We start from the raw sequence: 26205 nt of genomic DNA, 5'->3' as shown, positions 1-26205 counted from the left end.
AATTTGAAAAAAAAAATGATTAGAGTTTTGGATGTTCTCCGAAGAGTTCTAGAATTCTCAATCAATTTTAGAAAGAATTCTGCCATTTACAGTAACGAAAACACCATTTGAAAAATCGGGGGGTTAACTTCACGACGCCTGCCCGATTTTTCAAATGGTATTTTCGTTACTTTAAATGGCAGAATTCTTTCTAAAATGAACTGAGAACTCTAGAAGGGAGAGTCCTCTTCGGAGAGCAGCCAGAACTCTAATCATTTTTTTTTTAATTTAAAAAATGAGGGGCCAATTTCACAGAGGTTAGAAGTTAATTTCTCAGTTATATGCAACCTTATAATTTCAAGTGAGTTTTACGTAGACAGCAATCAGATTTGATATTCGGACGTTGATGTATTTAATGTCAAGTACGAAACGCCACGGCGGCAGGAGTCAATCATAATTTCAGATTACGTAATCCACGATCGATAGAAAGGCCGGTGAAGTGCAGAAACGAACGCCGTGCATAATTTACGCCGCCAATTAATTTCTCATCTAGACATCAATTTGACTTAATTAGACATTCACCGGCAACCGAGGTGGCTTTTCTCACAGATAGACGGTAATAACACCGCAACGAGAAACGTGCCGCTTCTTACACGTATTTAGATGATTAAGAACTAGAACGAAATAATCCTCAATTACGCCGCGTCCGTCTGTCCCGCTACTTCTCTTTCTCCTTCCTTCTCTAGTCGTAGCTTCCGGCACAACTCGGTAACGTTACTTCGCGACACGATTTCCGGCGGCGTGATTTCCTGCTGAAGTGCAGTATGGGCTCCGCGGAGGTTCCTGAGGAGCCTCTGGGTCTCCGAGATCGCAGCCGGAAACCACGCGCGCGAACGATGCCGTTACTCGCGTCTTCCTCGTCGTCCCCGTTAATAGAGCATTGCACAGTGGTGCCTAGAGTGAGCTTTATAATAGACATTGAAAGACTAGTTCCATGTAGCGCTACTTGAAGCAATAAAGCAATTAAAGCAATTAGCTATTTTAAGATAAGGTTTCTATTATAGCTTCTTATTATTTCATTATTTACACAGATATATTTAGATACTTTATAAGTGTACGTTTTCAAAGATTTCGTTCTGTTTGTCTAGACACCACTACTGCATGTTCGTGGCGGAAGCTCAGAAATTGACTTTAACGACGCCGTTGTCCCGCGAATTCGCATCGGCGAGCGACGCGCCGGCGCTACGGTTCACGGATTTATAGATCCGTCGATAAAGATCACGAGCGTTGATCGTTGGATCTGCGTGGACGTATCTCGTATCATATTACGCGAGTCGTGAATTCTCATTTTCATACTAAGGTTCTATATAATAGATCAATTTGTGGGTAGAGTAAAATCTTTATATTTATAGATTCTCGATAATTTAGCCACAAGATATCAATCTAAAGGAAATAAAATAACAGATAAAGAATTTATCAAACATATCTCTGGCAGAAAATTTGATATTTATGAATCTAATTCTATCGAATTTTTTAAAACGGCAAAATGTTGCAACTCAAATAAGCTGCGAAAGATACAGCGATTTATTCAGCGCAAATAGACGCGTTTCAGTTTCTTCCTGCAGAAGATAGAAAATTAGTAAGCTAATTAATTACGATAATAATCCGCAGTAATTTGTTTCATTCCCGGCGGACGGAAAGGCTCATGCGAGAGATAAGGAAAACGTCATGATAATCGTTTCAATCTTTTCTTAATCCTTCCGTATCTCTCCGGCTTCCTTCTGTCGCGAGCATTAACGTAACTGTAGTATCAGCGAACCGTAATATGAGCGACCATCTCGCTGGCTGCACGTAGCAGTCGTTCTTCGATGACGGATACAAGGATTACGTGCATACAGGGTGGTCCCTGATATCACTGAAGATCTACCAGAAGACTTATAATTGTTAAGATAATAATGTTATGTAAATATGAAACCTAATTAATTTTATTTCCTTATTTCTTCTCCCTTACATCCTTTACCATTTTTACGCTAAGTAAAATATTAATTTAAATTCTTGTATTCGTATATGGAAATAAAAGTTTAAATTTTTAAATGAAAAGATCCATTAATTTCTAGTTATGCAGATCAAATTGCAATCTTTATCTATCTTACAGCCAGATAAAATATATTTATATTTATGCAGGCATCTCAGGCCAATTTTCTTAATGATTATAAAATTTATTTTAAAATCCTACGCGTGTTTTATTTATTATTGCACTTTAGTAGGCGTAAAAACTGTTCGCATTAATTTGATACACTCTGTATATGCATTATGATGCTCGTTATAAGTCTCGCAACTATAAAACGAGTCGTCGCATAATCAGCAGATATCCGATTTCATCCCTAGCTGCGGTCGACTGTGTGTCCAATCCTGTCGGATTTTCTAGAAATCAGGATGCGCGATAGCTAAGTCATGTAGGCGACTTAACGAGTCGGCGACTGTTATACTAGACTGTTATATCGCAATTTTCCACGATTCCACTAATAAGAACCGGTGAAACGCGTCTTGTGCACGTAGGATTAACTCGACAGGATTGTTATGGAAAGACATCAGTGGTATCGTAAAGTATAAATGTTTCCATTGCCTTTTATAGTTTCTACACACAGTATTTCAAAGTTATATATTGCCAAATGTTTATTTTAAAATGATGCTCGTTATATTCATCTGATATTAATAGCTTTCATGTTATAAATAGTCAAAAGTTTTAATTCATTCGATGTCAGCCATAAATATGCATTTAAATTTCGCATTAAAATTTTATTTTAGCTGCTTTGATATTTGGCGTTAAAAATTAAACAAAAAAACAAAGATTTATTAGTAGAAAAAAAAACATATTACGTCATGTACAAGAAATACTTGAGCCCAACATTTTTATTGCATATAATCTCCAACAAATAAAACTGTAAATTACATCTTATCTTTCAGATAAAAAATCGTAGCAAATGAATCTCTATAGAGTTAACCCGGGGGAGATAAGAAAATTAAATACTGAGGACCCCCAGCTGGACCACAAAGTGCGTCAGAGAATTAATAAACCAGGGTCAGCGACCGTGGCTGGACATTTTATCGACGAGCAGCATGAGTGCGTTTCGTCTGGCTTAAATCGTTCGTATCTCTGCGGACCGCTTGATCCGAGAGTGCAGCAATGCGCGTGTGTTGCATCGCTGCAATTCGCGTGAGAGATCAGTAAGCTCCTGTGCGCCGTAGCTCTCGCCGGCCGCGTGAGATAAAGTTATTTCGTGACGATCAAAGCGACGAGGGAAAGATGAATGGAGCAGATTCACGGAACTCTTTTCTTGCTTATCTCTTTTTAGAATTTATTGGACACTGTCGAGTTTAAGAGCTCGTGGTTCCTCGGTAATTAACACGTTACCGATCAAAGCGCTATATTTAGCCTTTCTTTATTTACGCATACGGTACATCTCAAGATAGATAAGCTTTCTGTTTATCAAACGGTTTTAGAATCAATTTGGAAGTAATTTTTGTAACTTTTGGCATTAAATATCTCGGCAATTAAGCCTTAGATTAAAATTTGTAAAGCAAAATGCATTTTAATTTACTTACATAACTATCTATTTACCGTTAAAGCCTAACTATAATTTTTAATTACTCATAATTCATAACGTTCCAATTAAAATTTTTCTTTTTATCGGAGAAATTCTTCTTCTATCGATTATCTCATAACGAGAATTTTATCCTTTATTTGCAATTTGCCATCGCATAAAAATTTTCTGCGCTTACGTGATATTGCGCTTACTGTGATCGTAATGACAAGCGGAACGATGATGACAGTGCCACTATGGAGGTTAACGATTTGCGAGTCCAACGGTGAGGATCCGCATACATATGATTCCGTGGCATTGAAATTTCTCCGACTGACTATTACGCGGTCGTCCACCTTGCGCGATCATCGACTCTAAATCGGCAAAAGAATTTGCTACTCGAGAAAGGAGAAGATAAATGGCAAAAATGTTGCAAAAAAATACAATTGGAAAAAATTAAGTAAACAATTTAAAAATAGATCAAATGGTTTTGTAAATTTTCAGCAAATAAATTCAAAGAAAATAATCTCATTACTGGCAATTGCACTATAAATTAATTGAAACTAATTATAAATTGATTAAAAGTTAAGTTTTAACACAATGAATAAATGATAATTTAACTAGATTGAAGTGTACGAGGTGTGATCAAAAACTATCTTGACTGAATTTATTTAAACAAAACTACAAGATATGAAACTTAATCTCCAAAGTAATTCCCTTTCGAAGCCACAGCCGAGTGCTGTTTTTTTTTTAAATAAATCCAGATACTCACAGCTCCTATTTTGTTTTAATAGACTTTTAATTTAAGACTTATTATAGACACTTGCCTAAATACTCAATGTCTTTGTCTTGATTAACAACAAAAAATCAGCTCTGAGCAAGCTTCTAATGTTGTTAATCTCTGACCCCTGTTTATATTGGCTAACAAAGTTAGCTAACAAAGAATTTCACCCCAAGCCAAGTTCGTAGGTTTGTTGGTCAGCAATGTTGGCTAACACTTGTTGACCGGCATAAGATTATCGATAACGATTAGTCAAAGAAATTTAGCAATAAAATTAAACCTGCTTTAGAAATAAAATAACCATGATAAAAAAATATTTAAACATTTTAATTTCATGAGAAAAAATTATTATTAGTATCTATCTTGTGCGCAAAATTATGACAGCGCCTATCAAGAATTTTACGTCCGCAATGAAATCAGGCCGATTGTCTCCTGAGGCTCGACTGACTTGTCGCAACGATGACTATTTGGCCAATTGTCAACGATGTGATCGATAACAAATGTGATCATCAAAACAAATCTGTCACACGCACGTTTCGCAAGTGTTCCATGGTCATAAAATTCGAGTCTTTTTGTATTTTTAGAGACTCAGTTATAAAGCTGACTGGCTGCTTTGTGTGCCGTGAAAAAATATTTAAATACATCATAGGATTAGGAAACCCGTCAGTTTCATGAAATATACACGGTGCTATAAAATAAAAAATGTGTTCTCATATATTCCGTCTCAACGATTAAATTTTTAAATAAATCTTTTTAAATAGACTTTACAATAAATATTTCAATTATCATTATTTAATTTTTAATAGAACGTGTCTTTAGACTTCGATTCAATATGTATATATGTAATTATATTGCCGTGGACACCCGCACGATCACACATGTGACATAATGTATAACCCAATACGCTAATCTCGCACGCGACGACATCGTGGTCTGACCTTCAATCTGCCGCGGGACCCTCTTTTTCCCACGGCCGCCTCTTCCGTTTAGTACATCGTTGGGTACATAGGCACCCTCACATAGTCCTTAATATAAAGAGCACAACAAAATATTCTACTTTTTAAGAGAGGAAAAACAAAATCTCAATTTTTCTTCTATTCAAAATTCAATGATCAAACACTAATTAATTTTAATATCAATTGTGTATAAATTTAATATAACACCCGATAATTATATTGCTTTAATATTATTAAAACAATAATTCTGTTAAATTATTTCACACACGCAGATCAGATTTGAAATGTGTGATTCAAATCCTTTTATCAAATAACAAGAATATTTACGTGTTCCTACAAGCTTCCTGCTCGTCGCGAATTCTCCCACCCGTTTGCAAATTCCCGGGGAGCGGGAGATGAGCTTGTCGAGAGATGCGTTTCGAGTGACCCGGTAGTACGGAATGCGGATAAAGCGTCGCGGCGACACAAACAGTCTGCCCGCGAGCCCCGACAAGAGGAGCGTGGGTGTGTCGAGTCAATTGGCGGAATTGGTCGGGTTAAGTGCAACGATACGATAATCCAATAAAGTTATCGTTAGTTGTAAACGCTGTGGAACGGGAGCACGATCTTTCGCGAAGACGCGCCTTTCGCTAGCGAGCTATTATTGAACAGAGATACTTAACTTCTCGTTATCTGTTGAACTGAACAGCGCAACACACCATTTCTCAATTTGTCATACGATGTCGTTAAGAATTTCTGTAATGTTTTTTTTTAGATTTTTCCAATTAATAGAATATTAATGCATTCAATTAACATTTTTGTCAATTTTTTCTCAATAAAAGAAAAAGGAGAGAGTCAATTATTTATCTTTCTACAAATAATCGAGAGTTTTTAACAAATATATGAAATTTAAAAGTGTTTTAAGTATACGTGAAAGTTATAAATAAGTTTGTGAAATGAAACTTCTGTTTGCGCACTTGTCGCAGCCTATCCTAACTCCTCGGCAATTCTCAGATGATCACTGAGGCGCGCAAGGTTCGCGAGCCGTTTCCGGTTTATCCGTTTTAGCTACGCTAATGGAGACAGTGCAGACGCGTGGCTTAGCAAATAGAATTTCGTTGGTTCTAGGAAGCTGGCCAGAGAGTTATTTCGATCCAGCGGCGTACATCGCACTGGGTCAGCGTACCAAGACAATTTTCTAAACGCACGCAACGCGCTGCTACTATGGGCATTTTGGATTTAATGCGACTTGAATTTGATGTAATTTTTATATTACATAAATACTATTCTTATACTAACAATAAGATATTTTCTTCATAGCTAGTTTGTTCTATGTTCCAGATAAAAACCGATTTAAATAAACGAGCTGCATTTAAATTTAAATATATATATATATATATATATATATATATAATCTTTGCCTACTAGAAAAATTTAAATATGTTTTACATATTAAACAAGCTTGTTAAACATAATTTTCAGACCGCATAAAATTACATTTTTTCTAGAGAAAGATAATCACTACAATTTCCCAGGTTCGCGTTCAGTATAAAATCGATGGGAAACCAAAATAGAGGTCGATACCGCAATGCAAGTTATTTCTTTAATTACCTGCTTCGTGCGCGAGGAATGCTGTTACCTTTATATCGATAACCTCGACTTTACAAAGGTCGGTCGGTCATTTATTCCATATATTCTCGTTTTGGCTCACTTCACGTTTCATGGCGTTTAATTTACATTCGCGGAACCGCACGCTACTGTGTATACGTATCTATATGTTATGGACAGGGTCTAACTATACTCCGAATAGCGTGTAGAAGTAGCAATGTTAGTTCTAGTCGTGTTTCTCGTATAAAAATTTCTGATTCCACAAATCGCTGAAAATTAATATGAGTAATTCTATAGAGTGTGAAAAATATTAAATGATACCAACGCAGAAATAAATGGCTATGTTTGCGCATTCTTTATTCGTGTATTTCGTATATTCGCGATTTGTTACTTGCAATCGTTTCCCATATTCGCGGGCTTAAAATTTGTTTCATAGAAAAATTAACAATAAAGTAATAAACAAAGAAACAAATTTTTATGTTTTTAGGGAGTTTTATGAATTAATATAATTCTTGTTAAAAAGAATAAATTTAAATAAATATGGAAGTACAAAAATCCATAAGTAAAATTTGTTTAGTATATCTATCCAGCATCGGCTTAAATGTAAATCCAATTAACGACTATAATCGTATAAAATCGATTTTATATTTGTTAAATAATTCGCAGTCGGAAACAGGCCTAAGAAATCTCAAATAGCTTATAGATACATAAATCACTTGAAAAGGGTTAAAAGCAAACATTCGCACCCCATAAAATGGTGGGATATGAGAATGAGGGAAATGTTTGCTACAGATCATTTAGTAGAGTGAGTACAGTAAATAAAAAAGTCACTAACCAAATTTTTAATTTAAAATTTGTTTGTTCGTCTAATTTTATTAAAAATAAAATCAATTAATATTTATTTCAAATTAATAAAGTTCCATTAATCACAAAGAAATATAAAATATACCCTTCATTGTATTAATTAAAAAACCATATGTTGTGAATTATTCTAATATTAAACAGTTATTTGAAATTTTGTTACACTAATATAAATTTGATACGTCTCATTAGCGATAATAATGTGAAAATGTTTGTTTAAGTTTCAACTCTTCCGCATTTTAAGCTATCAATGTGTAATGCCAAAAAAAAACTCTCGATTCCCCTCGCGAAACGATTATACTAATTCGTATGCGCACATCGTCAGTGAGTTAGGTCAGTTGCCAGAATTAGAACATGTCAGTGAATGATGGATGATCTCGTTTATGTTGCTCCTATAGAGCGGATTGTACAGAATTTTGAATTACTCATTGTAGCGACTTTTTTTCGCAGAAGCTTGATCGATCGATCTTTCTCTTGCAGCTTTTAAATATTTCAACAAAATTAAATCCTGAATCAGTATTTCAAAGTCACTATCTTACTAATAAAATGTCTAAAATAAATAAGCTCGCCCTTTCACATTGTTTGTTTCTTGCATAGCCATTTGTATCGCGGAGTTTTGTGAACAACTTTTGCAAATTGGAGTTTAGATGCTGCTTCCGTCAACAAAACTTTCTTTCTGGCGAGATGACAACCCGCACAAATTTTGCACATCGCTTTCGTTTTCTTCGTCACCTCATGAAAACATACCTATTTGAATTCTCCGTTGCATTGCTTTTATACCTGACATTCATTGCGCGATATTTCTATCAAGCGCCTCCTTCGCACTAGTGCGCGCTGCCGCGCTGATGCCGCGAACGCGTGTCTTTTTTGCGATCCGAAAGCCGATGTCTGACAGAAATATCGCGCGATAAATGCCGCGAGTTTATACCTCGCCATAAGTCTTCGAATCCCCTGGTACTCATCGAAAATAGCGATAGAAATGAAAATGAAAAATGCAGCAAGAAGTTAGAATGGGCTGAAAAATAGTAAAATACGTATGAATTTATACGTCTGAATCAAAAAGAAAGATATGAAATGTTACCGGACCGAAATTGCGATATTACGTAGGAAGTGTTTTGTAACAAAATCTTCGAAAACATATTTTTCCAAGGAAAATCTGTCCACCTAAATCTGTATCATTTAATCTTCCATTAATCTTACTGTTCTATTCGGAATCATTTTGACCTATTTCCGTTTTTAAAATAAAATAAAAATAAAATCGATAATTCTATACGTGTTATTGCTTTTAGATTAAAATTTCATGATTTAAATCTTTTGATTATTAAATGTATTATATTTTTATGAAATATAAAAAAAATTTATTTTAAGTAAAACTACAAGAATAAGAAGATTTAACGAAGTATATAAAAATTTAATTTACTAAGTGTGGTCAAATTTAGAAACTAAAATTAGAAACTTTTTTAAAATGCAAAGGTAGTAATAAAAAAGGGGGAAGGGAAAGGGAGATCATACAGAGTTCGTTCGCACGAGGCACAGGATGGGCAGGTCGCGTTGAAATTCAAGTAGTTAACGAAACACTCACGCCCCAGGCCCCTCAGCCCTTCCGTTTTGTCGCTGCCGGGCCTTCTGGCATTGTCGCGGGCTTAGTGGCCCGTGAAGCTGCCGATCGAAGCTATCAGATCGGATTTCATTGTCACGCCGTTTCTCAAAACCCGCGCCCAACCCTGCGGCAATCAGGTGCGGCACGTACATATGCCTTTCGCGCAAACAAAGTCGTCCGGATATGAGTCCAGGAAGCAAACACAAATTTAAATCACCTGCACCTGTCGCAAATCTCGTTACGCAATCGCGAGTGTGTTCACGACAATTTTATCGTTGAAATAAAAACGATAAAAATACTCATTACATTAATTGAAAATGTGACATCGTTAGAGATAATATATTTACATATACCCATTTCGTGGTAAATTGTTACATAAATTGTAGATTAATGTATAAAAAGGATGCACCAGTAAATGACTAAAAATAAATAAAAATAATTTCGAACTTCTTTGATTAAAGAATATTTTTAGATAACATATATATATTTTTCTTTTGCTAAAATGTTTTGGACAATTTGTATTAAAAATTAAAATTAATAACGTAAAATTAATTATCGTGCGATTGATCATCAGTTTTAATAAGTAATCGCTTTATATATTTATGATAATTGATAATGTTAAGTTTTCAATCTTATAATAAGTAAAATTATTACTTCGTACAAAATGAGAAACGCTTTAATAGTCACTTACTGGTACTTATATCTTATTAAAAAAATTAGATTTTCTTGAATGATAAATTTTGTCAAAAGTTAAATTTATATAATGTTTTGATTCAATAGTCGTTATTATCGTCCTTTCAACTTACGAGTAACGATCGTAAAATACAGTTTTGCTTCTATTCTGTGCTTCCTATTTTTACTAAACGAGATGAGCTGTCCATATGTCCTACATTAGCCTACATGAGTTTGTCCAATAACCATGACATTTTTTCGCTTGTATCGCTTTAACGTATATGTCGAGCGTCTCTTGTAAGTCTTCTTTGAGCGCGTGTGACGTTTGTCGGCATTTTTCTTCAGGGACGTGAAACTAATTGAATTACGGGATTGTCGGCTATACGACCGGGTTAAACACCAACGAAAGAACATTTAAGTCACGACCTCTCTGACGAAAAAGGCTTAAAAAAAAATCTTCCATTGAAACAAAGAAAATTTTTCAAAGAGTGAATGTGACTCTAGGTATTTCCAATCGATACTCAGGCAATTATCAAGTTTTTTTTCAGATTATTGTTGCTAAATTTGCTCTCTAATGAAGATGTCAATAAATTTAGTAGCATTTACTCTAAAAATAAAACTTATTCCGAAAGTTAGTTACAGTTTTAAATTTTCGCAACATTAAAAAGAAAAAAAGAAAAAACCGAGTTTATTGACTCTTTCTATCTCTTAGGGTAAAGATATGTGACTGTAATTTATTCTACAATCAAGATGTACAAGCGCGGCTGTTCTATAAACACTTGAAAATTATGAATATTCTATGAATATTTGATTATTTCATTTCAACGATCAGCCAAGTGTTCAGAATCGTTATCACTGAAACGTAAGTGGACAGGACTGTACCCTCGTCATGTATCCTGCATCTTCCACGTTCCCCGCGCGACGTGGTGACCCTTGGACACCGCAGGAAACGCTTGTGGATGCGAGATGATGGGACAGTCGGCTCTCCTTCGCCCACCCGCACACGGCACTTGCACGAGAAATCGATATCGCGTCTGCGCAACGGTGCAATCCCAAGGCCGTCTATAGGTTAAAATCAAGGGAGAATTGTAGTCACCTCCCTTAATTCGCAGATTCTTACCAAATCTAAGGTATTTTTGGCGGAGCTCGTCTTGTTTTCAATATTTGATACGTAACCGACAATGATTCTAAAGTTCCATATGATAAAAATGTTAAAAAATGTATAATTTCCTTTTTTGTGAATGTCTTTACGTCATCAATAATGGACCACCCTATGTGTTCCTATGGGAAATCGCATCCCTCTCCATGCCACTCAACAGTGCCATTGTCGATCTAAGAAAGCAGTCTGACTGCTTCTGACGCGACGTTTCATTGTTTTCACTTATTGAGTTTCTTTTTATGAAATTATTTCCAACCGATATCATAATATTATGTTTTTTACAAGCATTCCTCTTTGTCAGGCAGAATAATTAAATCTATCTACAGATGTGAGATAATTTTGTAATCGTAGAAATAAAACTTGAAATTTATAATCTATATAAATTTGATTTATACAATAAGCTAACAGAAAATTATTTTGTAATATTTCTGTAATTCTAAAAGTAGACAAAAGAAGATGTCGTACACTTGCAAGTCTATAAGTTATTTCTAGCTTACCTAACCATCTTGACCTATACTTTGCAATAAAAATATGAATATCTAAGCTTTCTGTAAACACATGAAGAGCGGCTATCACGATTATTCACGATCAATATCTTTATCTGATCAAAAACTCATTTCAATCGTGGTAAAAATGGATTTATATATTTATTAAACTAATATTACTAATTGACTTCTTTCAACATGTAAAATAAAATTAGATATTGCAATTACAGGATATTGCATATAATTTTTAAATAAAGAGAAAATTAAAGTTTAAAAAGTTGAAGATTATTCCATTTAAGCAAGATTTTCCTGAAGTAACGATCCAAGAACGCGCCCGGCGGGAAAAGCCTGCTTTTCCGCCGCGATTCCTCAGGACGTCGTCTAGACGACGTCCTGGAAGCCCACCAAACTGCAACCGGGTCGACCCATATACCGGGTGACCCGAATAACCAGCAGTCACACCGTTGGTCAACAGTGAAATGTTTCGCGCGATTTCGTGACGTAATCCAATTGCATTTTCGGGTAACTAGTTTTTCCAGAAATGACGAGGCAGATGGATGAGTGAAATGTGTGATATGATTTTTATCCAACAGCGAGTAGTTGCTTAAATAAAAGAATTTCAGAAATTTCGGTGCAGCCAAAAAAGAAATAAATTTGACGAAATTATTTTCAGGTACGCAGTCTTATATTACTCGACTCACATTAAATAAACACACACACACAAACATTAAATAACTTGATTATTATTATCACATTTGACTATTCTCGCGTTAAGAGAAGAGAAACTTATTCGCATTTAACACTAAATACGCAGTGCAATGTTGCGCAATGCGTTGGCGCAGTTCAGAAGCACGATTTCGAGCGACTTTCGCGCAAGTTATAACGTACTCTGGGTTTCGTTACGAGCTTTACGTCGTGATTTTCGTGCAACTAGTACACGGCGTACCGGCAGCGAATTATTTTACGACCGGTAGACATACAGTTCACGTAAAATCGAAGGATTATTGTCGATTGAGGTAAATATTGATTGCAGCCTACGAGCACAAAAATATTTGCGCAACAAAAGTCATTTAGGAACCATTATTTAAGTTTAGATAAACGAACTAAAATAAACACGATATCTTATAAAAATGTGATATCGATTCTTCTCTCTCTGCTTCTTTTTCCTCTTTCTGTCTTTCCAACTTTCTATTTGCACACAAAAGTTGTATGTATCATTCATGTATTAATTTTGTTATTTTTTTCACATTATTCTCAAATAAATACATTGTTTTTGAAACGACATTTTATTACATGCGTTTTATCACATGCACTCAACTTTTCAATTACCTCTTGAAAGCACTTTGCTCCTTGTCAGCTGACTAACGTCTCCATGACGATCAGACTGAGCTTAAAATCGATAATTTAAGCGGACATTAAGAGAGAATTAAGAAGCCGTAAGCTTACATCAATTTCAAAAGAGACTCCGTGTCGCGTAGGATACGTTACAGCACTTATGTGCATAGCACGCGTACAGTATACTCCAAATACAGAGTAATAATATATAAGGTTTACGTCTGCTCTCTCTGACAGCGTTTTACAAAAATTTATCGCACACTTTATAATGCAAGAAATCGCGAATGGAAATCTTAAGATCAAAGTAAAGCAAATAAGGTTCACTCATTTTTTCTTAAAGTTTGTCTCAAATTGATGTTTACAATAATAATTAAATATTTTACACCAACAAAATAAATGATACGATATTTCTTTATTTGTTTCGTTATTTATATATATATATTTATATGAGCAGTCTGTTTTTACTTATTATTTTCAAGTCAATAAAATGCTAAAAGTATGCCAATAAGTTACGGGATTAAAAAGATACGATACATTTAATTGAAATTAATATTAAAAAAATTGATTATATAAAAATTATATCGCTCAAGCAGTTCAATGATTTAACTTTGCAAATAAACAGACATCGTGAGAAATACGAGCAAAGTAATGCCGCTGAAGCAATCCCATCGAATCGAAATGGCTCGACCGTGAAAGGCATTCTCCGCTTTCAAGAAATGTCAGTTGAGTGCGAATGCGAACGCCACAACGTGAAATGTCACTGGAGTGACATAAAATAAAGTAACTAAAAATATTTTTATTTTGAATACTTTTACAGTTCTGTTATAAGATTCCGCTTAAATGACCGGCTAACATTTCAGCTACGAGATTTAACCTTCGACACACTTGCTCGCTCGCCTTAATTCCGCGAATAACGACCGCATGTAATTACCGAGGCGCAGCTAATTAATTTTTAATTAGGGACCCGACTGAGAACTAGTATCTGATTAATGTAGCTTCTTCAAGTTATTTAATCGCGGGTTTATATTCCCGATGTCGATGGAACAAGTGATATCGCTTACTTATGCAATGTGAAAAATATATTCGATGACTCATGATTCAATTTTAACGCTCTATTGCTTCGTATCAGAAAAAATTCTCGCATGCTTGTCAGTTAAATTAGCCGAATATTGCTGAAATATCGATAGAAATGTGACAGACAGAGTGGGAAGCAAAAGAGAGAAAGAGAGAGAAAAAGTAGGAGACAGAGTAATGGAACGATTGCCAGACGTCGCGGCGTCGACAATATGACTCTCTAGATATATAGGCATTATGAAAGGCTGGTTCCGTGTATTTAAGAATGGAGAAAAAGTTTAATTCAGAAAGTACAGTTTCATTAAGCAACATGTCTTTGAATAATTTGTAATTAATTTCATTAAAATAATATATTTTCAATCAATAAATGTGTGCGTGTAAATATTGTAATAAGCCTGTATCGCAGAATAAAACTGCAGTAAAATTGCATTCAATATCAAATATATACTAATTTTGAGCATTCTAATTTTTCAATGATTGGGCCGCACTGCAAAATAATTCATTTTCTTATTAAACCACTTAATCTAATTAAAAACTCCGTGAGGAAATTATATTTGTGAACAGAGGTATCGATACAATCGCTATCCTAGAAGGACAAGATAGTTCAAATTGCTTCACTTTGACGGTTTTACGAACGCATCCGAGGTCGTCCCTGAGGGGAGGATTGAATCGTGCCGAGAATGTCGAGGGTCGCTTCCGCGAAATGGGGGGAAAATACGTTGAGAACATGAAGAACGCGTGGAAATTGGACGTGCCTATCCATTTTATTGTACTGATTCGCGATCGCGACGTAGATCGCAAATGGGCTGACCTATGTCGAATGACTCGATACGTTCTGTCACCATCTGCTCGCTCGCAAAATAAGCAGGGGGTCGAGAATGATTCACGCGTTGACTATAATTTGGGCCGTTTGTATCCGTGAATATTCGCGTGACGAAACATTGTCGCATTATTTTAAATGAAAGTAGTAAACAGAGTGTTTTTAAAAATATGAAGTTGTACGAAATAATAAACGACAGCGCACAATTAAATTAAATTCTTGTTAGTAATTTGTAATGTATTATAATATTTAATTTAAATAAATTTCCAGCGTTAAAAATACTTTAGCAGTTTGAGATCGGATCAAAATTCTGTTACAGTAAAGTCTGTCAAATAATGAGTGATTATCTTCGAATCACAAATCAGATATGCAAGTAACTGTGCTTCAAATTGCCGTATTATTGCTATTGTTTTCAGCTTGCACTTCGCGTACATTGTAATCAGAACGATTGGAATCGCGGAGCAGCAGCGTGTTGTCGTAGAAGTGATTGCCGATAATACAACAAGTGGCAGTAAAAAGGCATTAATTCATCGCGATCGCTATTGTTGTCGCGCCGATGTTGCACAAAAGAACTTCCAAGAGGACTAAGTCCCGTTTATGATGATGCGAAAGGCAATCACTAAGAGTACCAGGGCCGCAGTCAAGGATATCTCTCGATGACCCTGACAGAATTACTGTCTTTTGATTTGCTTTTGGGCTATGTCGAATAAAAAGCCGTATATACATGTGTTCGCGGGTTAGATCATGAGTCATTTAATTTTATTGTCTCGAATAAATTTTATTATTTTATTGTGGATCAAAGTTAAATTATTGTATAGTTTCAAAGAACGTTTGTGAATAATATTATTCACGCTTTGCAACATTAAAAAAATTATATAATAAATATAATATTATAATATTGAATATATATTTAATAATTTCTATTGGAAAAGAACATAAAAATGATTTAAAATATCAAATAAAATAATTCACTCTATATGTCACGTATTTAATTACAGAATTGATGGTAATAGAGCGTTAATCATTTAAGTAACCATAAATCACCAATCTTAATTGATCAAATTGATGATGGACTATAATATCATGAGACTGTCTTTTTAAATAGGATTACTAAAATAAAAGATACTATAATTCAAAGTAAGAAGATAATTTTAAAGTTGGTGCGTTAATAACTTTTTATAAACAATGGAGGGAGGGCAATTATTTACGCAAATTATACTTTGAAAATATACATAATTAGACAGTAAACTTTCATTTTCCGATTCATTTCAAGCTCGTTTTAAGAGGAATTTAATCTGAAATTTAGATGCCGGAATCGTCAGACGCTAAAAGCTGGAAAGCTGCGATAAATTATGGCCCCTAGCCAAATTCCTTTTTGACTTAATCCGTTCCTGTCTCGAGCAGTATATTCGAAGCAACGAGCGCTTTGTTCCGCGTTCCCCTATTCGCAAACGCGGCACAGTTGCGGTAGTAGCCCCATAATACGCGTTCGCATGATGAGCACGCGACATGTGCGACTCGTTACATGCTTGATTGCCTTATCTCTCGTGGCATACGTAGCACACGCGTGTCGATCAAATGCGAAAAACAGCTACGATAAGCTTTTTCCGCGATGTTATTTTTCACACCTTTCTTCGCTTAAATTATTTAAAATCTTAACGACAATAAGCTTCGATTTATTTTCTATTTTCACCTCATTCCTCTCTGTGATAATAATTTAAAATAAAATATATTTTAGCAGAAATCAGATAAAAACTTTATCAATTAAATGTAACAATAGAACTATTAACGTATAAGAAACAAAAAATAAGAGCAATTAATTAAATTTAATAGTAAAATAATAAACTTATTAAATATTAAAATAACAATCATACTAATTTTTTTATGAAGAAGATATAACTTGTAATCTCGGAAAAATAAGAACAATTTTTTGTGCCACACATAAAGTTGTCATATAAATCAATATCGATAAACCTGTATCTAAATGAAGAAAGTGCCGATACAAAATCAATTAAATAAAAACTGTTTAAATTAGCATCAAGATGTTTCGAATTCTGCATACATTTATCATACATATCATGTGACATTTGTCGCACGATATTTATGTCAGACGACATATGTATGTTATAGTTTTTAAAGCCTTCTAGATATCCTAATTTCTCCACAGAATTCAAGTACGCATTTCTAGGTGAAACCGAAGACAAAGAGAACCAATGTGTGTGAGAAAAGAAAATAGAATTACTTCCTTCTGAAATATTGTAGCAGTGCAATGTCAAGAAGTCTCGTTTTATGTAATGACTTTTTGCTGTAACAGCCGGTAAAGAGATCGATAGTCCCAGAAATAAATTCGATGACACAGTTCAAACAGAATTGTGACTCAAAGTGGACAAAGTTCTTCAAGACGATCCATTAACAACTTTCGAGTCACTGTCATAAATCGAGTGCTTTCGTAACAATCTCTGTCGGAGAAAGTTTCCGAAACATTGGGTGTGGAATAAACACAATGTAATCGCGACAACCGATTATATTCCTATCATATTTTTGTCCTATAAAAATTAATACAAAATTCAAAGCATTTCAAAGAATCAGAGAGCGTTTTACTAGAAGAAAATTGAGACACTCTGTATAATATTCAATTTACGCATGCACAATGTGTGCATGTTTTACATGCGTCAAATGCAACGACTGTAAATGACGAGAAAAAGTATGTTCCATCGCGTGTGGCGATTGTTCTTTTACCGCGCTTGGTGCTATAAATTTTCTGTCCTTTTGCTCTCATGCATAGATGATTATACATATTCATTTCTCGGTTTAGTTCCTGAACTCAGCTTACGTAACATTACGTGCGAGATTTTGTTCGAATAGAGACCATAGTGTCGCATACGTCGAGTCTGTCAGACGCAGCTGCGCTTTACACGCGATTTATCACTTAATTAGATCTGTGAAAACGCAAATATTATTCATGATTTACCGTTAATTTTTGTTTGATTTTGCTCTTATTGACAAAAAGTAAATGAAGAAAAACGGAATAATATTTATTTGAGAAGAAATGTATAAGTGAAACAAGATAACCCGTCAAGTAAAAAATATTTTAATTTCGACAAGGACACACGATATTTCCTTCTTATTATTTATAGAACACTGACTAATTTAATATTTACACTTCATGAACAATTTTATGAAGATACGTTTTTAATGGATCGTTTCCGGTTCCTTGACATATCAAATAAGAGTCAATTGTGTTACACAAGTCGCCAAGAAAAAGCAAACAAAAGACGTGCAATAATTTGCTGTTTCTGTAGTAATGTAAAATCGCGGTAAAACGTCAGCTGTTTGTCGGTTGCAATCTGCGTGTTACGTTCCTAGTGTGGTGATTTCACCACCTAATGGTATTGTCCGGGACATAATGTGAAAGTGGAGATCTTTTGCGAAATTGATGTGACGGTGGGATCCGTTAACAAAAAATATCCTAAGTATTGTGGCTTATGAGAAAAACGGTAACAAACGGTAAACGTGAAAAACTTTCTATCTTAATTACTTATTATTTTTTTTGTAACTTGGTTTTAATAATTCAATAAAATTTGTTAATAATTTATAAGATTTTATATCGGGCGACAGGGATACCTAATACTGATGCCTAATATTTTATTAACAGAAGAGTGACATTTGATTATTAAAAATTAAATTAAAAGATAATTTTATAAGAGCGTTTTCTGAAGATAAAGTTTTCGAAATTCATAATGTTATATTCAACAACTCTTTTTTTCCGCACATTGATAAATATATTAATATATAAATCTCTTTATAGTGCAAACACTATGACAGAAATTATCATTTAACAAATACAATTTGCGGTGTACAAATCCTCCTCGTCGCTTTCTGTCGTATATAAAATACGCGTTACAGCAAAAAGAATCACCTATGCGTCCCCCTTGCATTCCTAACATCGTAAGCAAAATGAGCATTACGTTCGAAAGGTTTTTACGCGACACGCAACGGAAATTAGTAAAGGAAGAAATGTTCATAGCAGCGGGGCATTAAGAGCTATTGTTTTTTAGCATTACTGCAATCTCTCATCTGCATTCCAATCATTCTTTATATAACAAACTCTACATTCGCGTATTATACGTAAACGCAGTTCGATATTTGCAATCTACTATTTTTGGTACTTTTAATAGTACTATATTTGCAACGATATTTTATTTGCAGTTTTTTATTTGTTTTCGGACGATCAACAAAAATAACAAAATAAAAAACATACAATTTCAATGAAAAAATAATAAATTTAAAAACTAATTCTACATTTTTAAAATTCTAATTTCTATTTTTAAAAATTTTATTCTAATTTTTATTTTCAAAAAATATTTGATTTAACAGATTAACAGATTAAAACGATCACTTTTACTTTTGTAAGATAAAAACGTCTTGCATTAAAATTTCATGCAATACAGGTATCTACAAGAAAACTCGTATTCGTTCAATTTATCGCTTGAGGCAAAATGATGCAATAATCGAGCCAATAAAATTCTTCAAATGGCAACAAAGTTTTACCCTAGAGACTAAAAATTGTTGTAAGGTATTTAAGATGACGAAATAAGGTATTTAAGGTATTTAAGACATATATTAACAACATGTCAAAAACAAGAATAACTATAATACCTATGATAATTTATTTTCCGTCGTAAAATTATTAATTTTTCCAGTAAATTATAGAAACAGATATGCACAGGCGCCGCGGAACCGGGGGGCAGAGGGGGCGACCGTCCACCCAAAGATAATTCAGAAGGGGCTATGCCCCCCTGAAATTTTTCTGTTTACTTCAGATATTTCATGACCGAAAATATTGAGTATCAAATATTTACATTAAAGGTGGAAAGATGGGTTACTTTTCTTTCCTTTTCTTTTTTCTTTTTCCTTTTTTTTTTACTATTTACTCGTTCAATTAAAGTACACTATATAACGAAAAAAATTAAGCGCATTAAGTTAATAAGAGCACAAAATCTGTGCATACTTTTTGCACATTTATACTACCCACTGAGTGGCCTATTATATGGTGTTTGAATAGAGTTACATACATATACATATACATATTATGAATGTATTATGTATCTTCTTTATAAATTTTGCCCCCTCAGATGAAAAATACTTCCGCGGCGCCTGGATATGCACTTTAAGTGAATATATTGTAGATATAAACAAGTACCTACATATAAATTTTAATTCTTAATAGATAAATGTAAATATCTTGTAAATATATTTTTTAAATAAAAAAAATAATGATTATAGTTTAATGAAACATTATCAGAAAAGAATCATAAAGAGCATCCCTATTAAGCTCAGTAGTTAAAGCAATTCTAAGTCCAGACTGCACCGGAAAAGTAGAGCAGGGCATCGACTCACGCTCGAGTCAGGCGCATCTCTAGGAATACCAATGCTATCCTGAATTTTTGATATGCGTAGTACTAATGATTAACGTCGATATTTAGTAATTATTCAATAATTTTTCACAAAGATGTGGCATTTGTAATCAGACATATATAGCATAGAGATACAAGTCAATTTTAATTAATTCTGAAATATTGAGATATTTATTACAACCCAGGAAAAAGAATTCGTAATAATACTATATATTCAATAGTTTCTTATTTTAATTAATTATGTAATTATAGATAAAATGAAAACAAATAAACTTTCAATATTTATACATAAATAAAATTGTGCTTGCAAATTTTATTTAACTTTTATTAACAAAAATTGATATATACCACTTTGCCGACACTAATCGTTCAATTGTTTATATTATATTGATAATTTCTATCAATTTTTAACGTAACTTTGTTGGCATTGATAAAACAAATCTCAAAATATGTAATGCCAATATGTAAATGCCTTTCTCAAAATCACAGTTCAATGAAATGAAAAAAATGTGCTTATTTCTCAACAATTATGTCTATCAAATAAGCGTGGCGTATTTGTTATACATAGCGCTCTCAACTGTATCGAGATGAGAGTGATAACAAGAAAAGTGAAAACGAGCACGTACCTGCCGAAACGACGATGATGTCGGCGCTGTGAAACAGCTGATCGTCTTGCTCAGTGGGTGTCGCCCTCGCCTAACCTCTTCTCCAGCACCCTGTTACGGCTGCACTTTCTCACGCACTCGATTCACTCGCGAAAACCGACCGATGAAAGCTTTCTGATGTTATATGATACGAATTCCGACGCGCACACGATTGGCTTTTGGTTGGCTATATCGTGATCGCGGTGTTTGCGTTGTCTTTAAAATTTCGATTCAGAATTCTTAAAAGTTAGCTTTTCGAAACGCGCGATTCACAATACAAGAGTAGCAACACGGAATTCGTGATGTAATTCGTGCTTCCAAATTGTTTAATGATGAACATTTCGCAACATAACCTTTATTCCAGGTTTTCTTAATGGCATCCGTAGACAATTTCTGACTGCAAGTTGTAATGACGAAACAAATATTTGCGCGGCGTCGGACGTAATATTGCAATCAGCACCATTGATTTAACGCAAATGTATGCGCGGCGTTACGTCGTAATAATTGTATAGAATATTGTTTTAACGACTAACTGTCAGTGATGTATATATATTTCATACGGCAAGTCCATTTCAACAATGACACAAGCAATCGCGCGGCGTCGCGACAAAGCCGCGCGTCGTTGTCGAGTTGATTCGCGAGCGCTACTCACGCGGCATACTTCACGGCAGGTGTCGAGCGATCCTGGGGATCGTATGCGGGAATCCTCGGCGCAGGATGACGGCCGCGCGACTTCGGCGTAATCGAACTCATATTCCCGGTGTTGCTGTTTTGCAGTGGTGGTAGCGTTGAGTCAAACTGCGGCGTCACTCGGCTATGATGCACTCGCGAATGGGACCCGCAGCCCCGTCGATTAATCACACAGCGAAGTAAGCTGGCCCGCTCTATTTACCGCTCGCGCGACGGACGGGGAGCAAATGCATAGGCGGGGGCGGCCGCCCGAAGCGCTCGACGAGCCGGACCGAGCGGGCACGAAGGCGGACGGACGGGTGGTTGGTGTATACCTTACTACGCATTCGATGTGTTCACACGCGCGGTAAAGAGAATACTGAAGGTGGGGACTCCGTGCGGCATGATGAACTATATACAACGTGCGCCTGCGCGTACCGCAGCGTACCGTTCGTCTCATGCTACACTTCTTACGACTCCAAAAGCACTTTTCTGTTGGTATAAACTTTTTTCATGTATTTATACATTGCATATGCAGTAAATAATAATATATCTTCTATGAATACTCGGTATATAGTTCAATATACTTATTTGAGAGAATATTCTTATGAAATTATCATACCTCTTAATCGTCGTAATAGTAAAAATTATAAAATATGTAAATGCCAATATATTATCTAGCAATGTTCAACGCTTTTATATAAAATATATTGTAGAAAATTGTTATACCGTATTTCAAATAGGATTTAACGCTACATAACATAACCATTTTTCTCTAAGAAAATTAATTTAATTCTATTATGAAAATTGAAAGGTTAAATTATAATTTTTCAGTTCTTTTTTCGTTTCGTTTTCGAGTTATTAATGTTTTGTCAATATCAAAATCTACGCATAATAACTTGTATTTTCTTACCTTTATTCCGAAAGCACCTTTTTATTAATATGAATTTTTTTCATGTATTTATTCATTGCATTGCTTTTTCGAGAAGCATTCGTCGGATCATGTTGATTGCGTTTCAATATTATCTAGCACTGCCAGTACTGACAATCTATAATTCATATAACGTATACTACAGGTTTTCAGCACTGCCAGTGCATTTTCGAGCACACCCGTTGATGTATCATTTGTTATTTACTTACACACTTGTGGAAATTTTTTCGAAGTTGGCAAATGTCTTGATTTACATGGCCATTTTACGTAAGTATCCTTTCATTCTTTCTATAAAAGTTTCGATTTTACGTCTATTATATAACTTTCTAAAATACAACGCAACTAATTTTATGAATATATTCTATAGTCCATTGTTTCGATAATTTAGGTTTCTTATCAGAGGAAGAGTTGTCAAAACTGTTAAAAAAACTGCGGTTAGGAAGACATTCTGTGACTTCGGGATATGTGGATCTATATGCGAAATAAAAGGTGATGAATATTTCAGTAAAAATCGAAGAAAACTATCAAAAAGCTTGATTATCGGATTATCGGACATTTATATTTTTAATGACTAGAACAATACAGGCGCGCGCTACGCGCGCGCACTTATTATAGTAATTTAATAATTAAGAAATCTAAATATTTTAATAAATTTTTTTTATTTTTAATAACCGTCAAAATAACCTTTGCTCTCAAAGTATCAAACTGTCAGAATAATCGCGATAACCAATCAGCGTCGCGGAAAACCGTCAACAAAACTTTCGATACATTCGAGTATCAATCTTTCATGCCTTTTTTAAGAATGGAATTTCGCGATTTTACTTGTTTATTCAAACATTTGTAACACTTTTTCTTTTGAATGAGTTTTGGAATGCATCAAAATCATGCAGACAATTTTTGATGCATTTTGAAATTCATTAAATAAATAAGTGTTGCAATCTTGTGGAAAACGATTATATACAAAGTTGGTACTAATGATACTAATAGACGCTTTACTCATTTCAGACGTGGTGGACACGAAGCATCTCATCCGCCGCGGATTTCGGTAAGATATTCGTATTTTTGACTTTTTTAGCGCATTGTACGATATTTGGCAATTATAGAAAGACATAAACAGTTCAAATAATTCAGCTCTGTATGAATTTTTATAAATATAAAAAACTGTGAGTAGAAAGAAATTGTGTGGCTTCGGGATATGCGGAAATGTATGCGAAACAAAAGATGATGAATATTTCAGTAAAAATCGAAGAAAACAATCAAAAAGCTTAATTATCAAATATTTCACGTGTATACATTTAATGAATTTCGCGATTTCACTTGTTTATTCGAACATTTGCAACACTTTTTCTTTTGTATGAGTTTTGGAACCCATCAAAATTATGCGGACAATTTTTGATGCATTTCGAAACTTATTAAACAAACAAGTGTTGCAATCTTGTGGACAACGGTTATACATAAAGTTGGTACTGATGATACTAATAGACGCTTTACTCATTTCAGACACGATGGACACGAAGCATCTCATTCCGCCGCGGATTTCGGTAAGATATTCGGTAAGATATTTTTGACTTTTTTAGCGCATTGTATGATATTCGGCAATTATAGAAAGATATAAACAGTTCAAATAATTCAGCTCTGTATAAATTTTTATGAATACAAAAAATTGTGAGTAGAAAGACATTCTGTGATTTCGGGATATGCGGAAATGTATGCGAAACAAAAGATGATGAATATTTCAGTAAAAAATCGAAGAAAACAATCAAAAAGCTTAATTATCAAACATTTCACGTTTATATTTTTAATGAATTTTGCGATTTCACTTGTTCATTCGAACATTTGCAATACTTTTTCTTTGAAATGAGTTTTGGAACGCATCAAAATCATGCAGATAATTTTTGATATATTTCGAAACTCATTAAACAAGTTAATGTTGCAATCTTTTGGACAACGATTATATATAAAGTTGGCATCGATGATATTAATAGACGCTTTACTCATTTCAGATACGATAAACATGAAGCATCTTATTCCGTCGTGGATTTTGGTAAGCTATTCGTATTTTTGAGTTTTTTAGCGCATGTACAAAATTGTTGTAACTTGTTTGACGATAATATTATATTTGCAGTTGGCACCGATGATACAGATACATTCATCACATTCATTTTAATTCTTGTGGATGCAACAAACGCAAAGCACTTCATTTCGTTAGATTTTGGTAAGATATTCATATTTTTTATTTGTTTAGCATATTGTACGATATTCTGTAATGATACATGATAGAACGACATAAACAACTCAAATAATTTGACTCTGTATGAATTTTTATGAATGCAAAATTGAGAATTTAAGAATATTTAATTAGCCAATTGATAACGCAATATATAACTCAAAGTCGTGAATATTTTCCTTCATTATTCTTTCTTTATTAAAATTTTGAATGAGATATTTGTAATTTCGAAAGCCGATTGTTACATTTTCTGAGATAAGTTATAGAAGATATATGAAAAAGATTAAAAAATCGGCATAAAAATACATTGAAATGATTAAAGTTCCCTGTTAATTATTAAAGCTCAGTATTAAATTTCGGTGACATTTTAATTAAGAATCGCAGATTCAAATGCTTACATACTTCCGAATACTCACTACGCAAACAAATGTTGCAACTCTTGACCTTTTTAACGCATTGTGCGATATCTTGCAGAATTAAAAATATGTAAACAGTTTAAATAATTCGTTCCTGTATGAAATTTAAGAAAAATTTGGGAATATCAATCGACAATCATCAATTTGATCGACATAATCCAATTCTTAAAAATTTCTATAATTTTTTCATTATTCTTTTTTTAAGAAATTATAAATAAAAAATTTATGACTCTCAAAGATAATTGATACATATTTTCTGAAATAAGTTATAGAAGTTATGTAAGAAAAAAGGTTAGAGAAAAAGTAAAAGAGCAATTTTTTTTCCTGTATGCAAAATTCGTTTAAAAAGTTTAAAAGTATCGCAAAATAATGTCGAATTATTAAAATTCATGAAAATGAGATGCTTTAATAATGAGGCTGCGAAGTACCGTGTTTATCTTTAATTCGGCGAGTTTACGAACTTTGCTTAGAATTTTCAGAATATTTTAATTATATTGAAAGTGTAATATTAAATTTTTAGTAAAAAAGGTTAAAATTTCTTAAAATTTTCTTTGCTCGCGATATTTTGACATAATAAAAAGTTTATAAACATTTTTTATGTCCGTGTATTATCCGAAAATACAGTATTGAAATCTTTTTTGCAGTTGTAAATTTTGTGGATATCGAAAATGAACTATGCAAAGTACAGTGTCGAAATAGGTTTGAATTCGCGTTTGTGATATTGGAAAGTGCAGTGCCGAAATATTTTTATATTCGCAATCGTAAAGTGCTGTGATATCAGAAATTTAGTGCTAAGTATCTCTTTGTCTTATATATACTGAATTTTGTGAATATGTAAAAATCTGTGAGTGTTAAGTAATAAGTGCAATATCGAAAAATTTCGCGAGTGATAAGTGCATCGTTGGATCAATGAGTCAGCACTTGGAGGATCGCTTGGATCACTAATCCTGACTAGTCCCCGATTAATGGAGCTAATTGATTTCCAGGGATGAACATCGGCAGCGGTCG

General features: G+C 34.0%; 3 protein-coding genes across 6 annotated transcripts in view; 2 read left to right on the top strand and 1 right to left on the bottom strand.

The window, feature by feature from the left end:
* Positions 1 to 22000, bottom strand: part of LOC105672867 (uncharacterized) — a 66310-nt gene extending 44310 nt beyond the window's left edge. For both annotated transcript variants that reach the window (XM_012368074.2, XM_012368073.2), the window contains exon 1: positions 20937 to 22000. The gene's annotated coding sequence lies outside the window, so the exon portion shown is untranslated. The remainder of the gene's footprint in view (positions 1 to 20936) is intronic.
* Positions 804 to 26205, top strand: LOC136997298 (uncharacterized). Its single transcript, XM_067347894.1, has 9 exons — positions 804 to 938; positions 1128 to 1289; positions 22700 to 22821; positions 22943 to 23043; positions 23560 to 23599; positions 24055 to 24107; positions 24558 to 24598; positions 24680 to 24769; positions 25842 to 26205. The coding sequence occupies exons 1-8, from the start codon at positions 804 to 806 to the stop codon at positions 24719 to 24721; spliced, it is 696 nt and encodes a 231-aa protein (XP_067203995.1). The 3' UTR covers positions 24722 to 24769; positions 25842 to 26205.
* The window catches only part of NUCB1 (Nucleobindin 1), a 63067-nt gene continuing 63032 nt past the window's right edge, over positions 26171 to 26205 (top strand). For all 3 annotated transcript variants that reach the window (XM_067360174.1, XM_067360189.1, XM_067360172.1), the window contains exon 1: positions 26171 to 26205. In XM_067360174.1, coding sequence (XP_067216275.1) covers positions 26186 to 26205 — 20 coding nt within the window. In that variant the 5' untranslated portion in view covers positions 26171 to 26185.

The sequence above is a fragment of the Linepithema humile genome, chromosome 1, assembly GCF_040581485.1.
Source record: "Linepithema humile isolate Giens D197 chromosome 1, Lhum_UNIL_v1.0, whole genome shotgun sequence".
Lineage (NCBI taxonomy): Eukaryota > Metazoa > Arthropoda > Insecta > Hymenoptera > Formicidae > Linepithema > Linepithema humile.
The sequence above is the reverse complement of the archived record's forward strand: the minus strand, read 5'-3'. Positions and strand labels throughout refer to the sequence as shown.

Bases quoted from the DNA above. Each gene is read 5' to 3' on its own strand.
- LOC136997298 (XM_067347894.1), top strand. From the start codon at position 804: ATGGGCTCCGCGGAGGTTCCTGAGGAGCCTCTGGGTCTCCGAGATCGC. The intron at 1,290-22,699 runs GTATCTCGTATC...CGTATACTACAG, and splicing joins ATCGTTGGATCTGCGTGGAC to GTTTTCAGCACTGCCAGTGC. The intron at 23,044-23,559 runs GTGATGAATATT...TACTCATTTCAG, and splicing joins ATCTATATGCGAAATAAAAG to ACGTGGTGGACACGAAGCAT.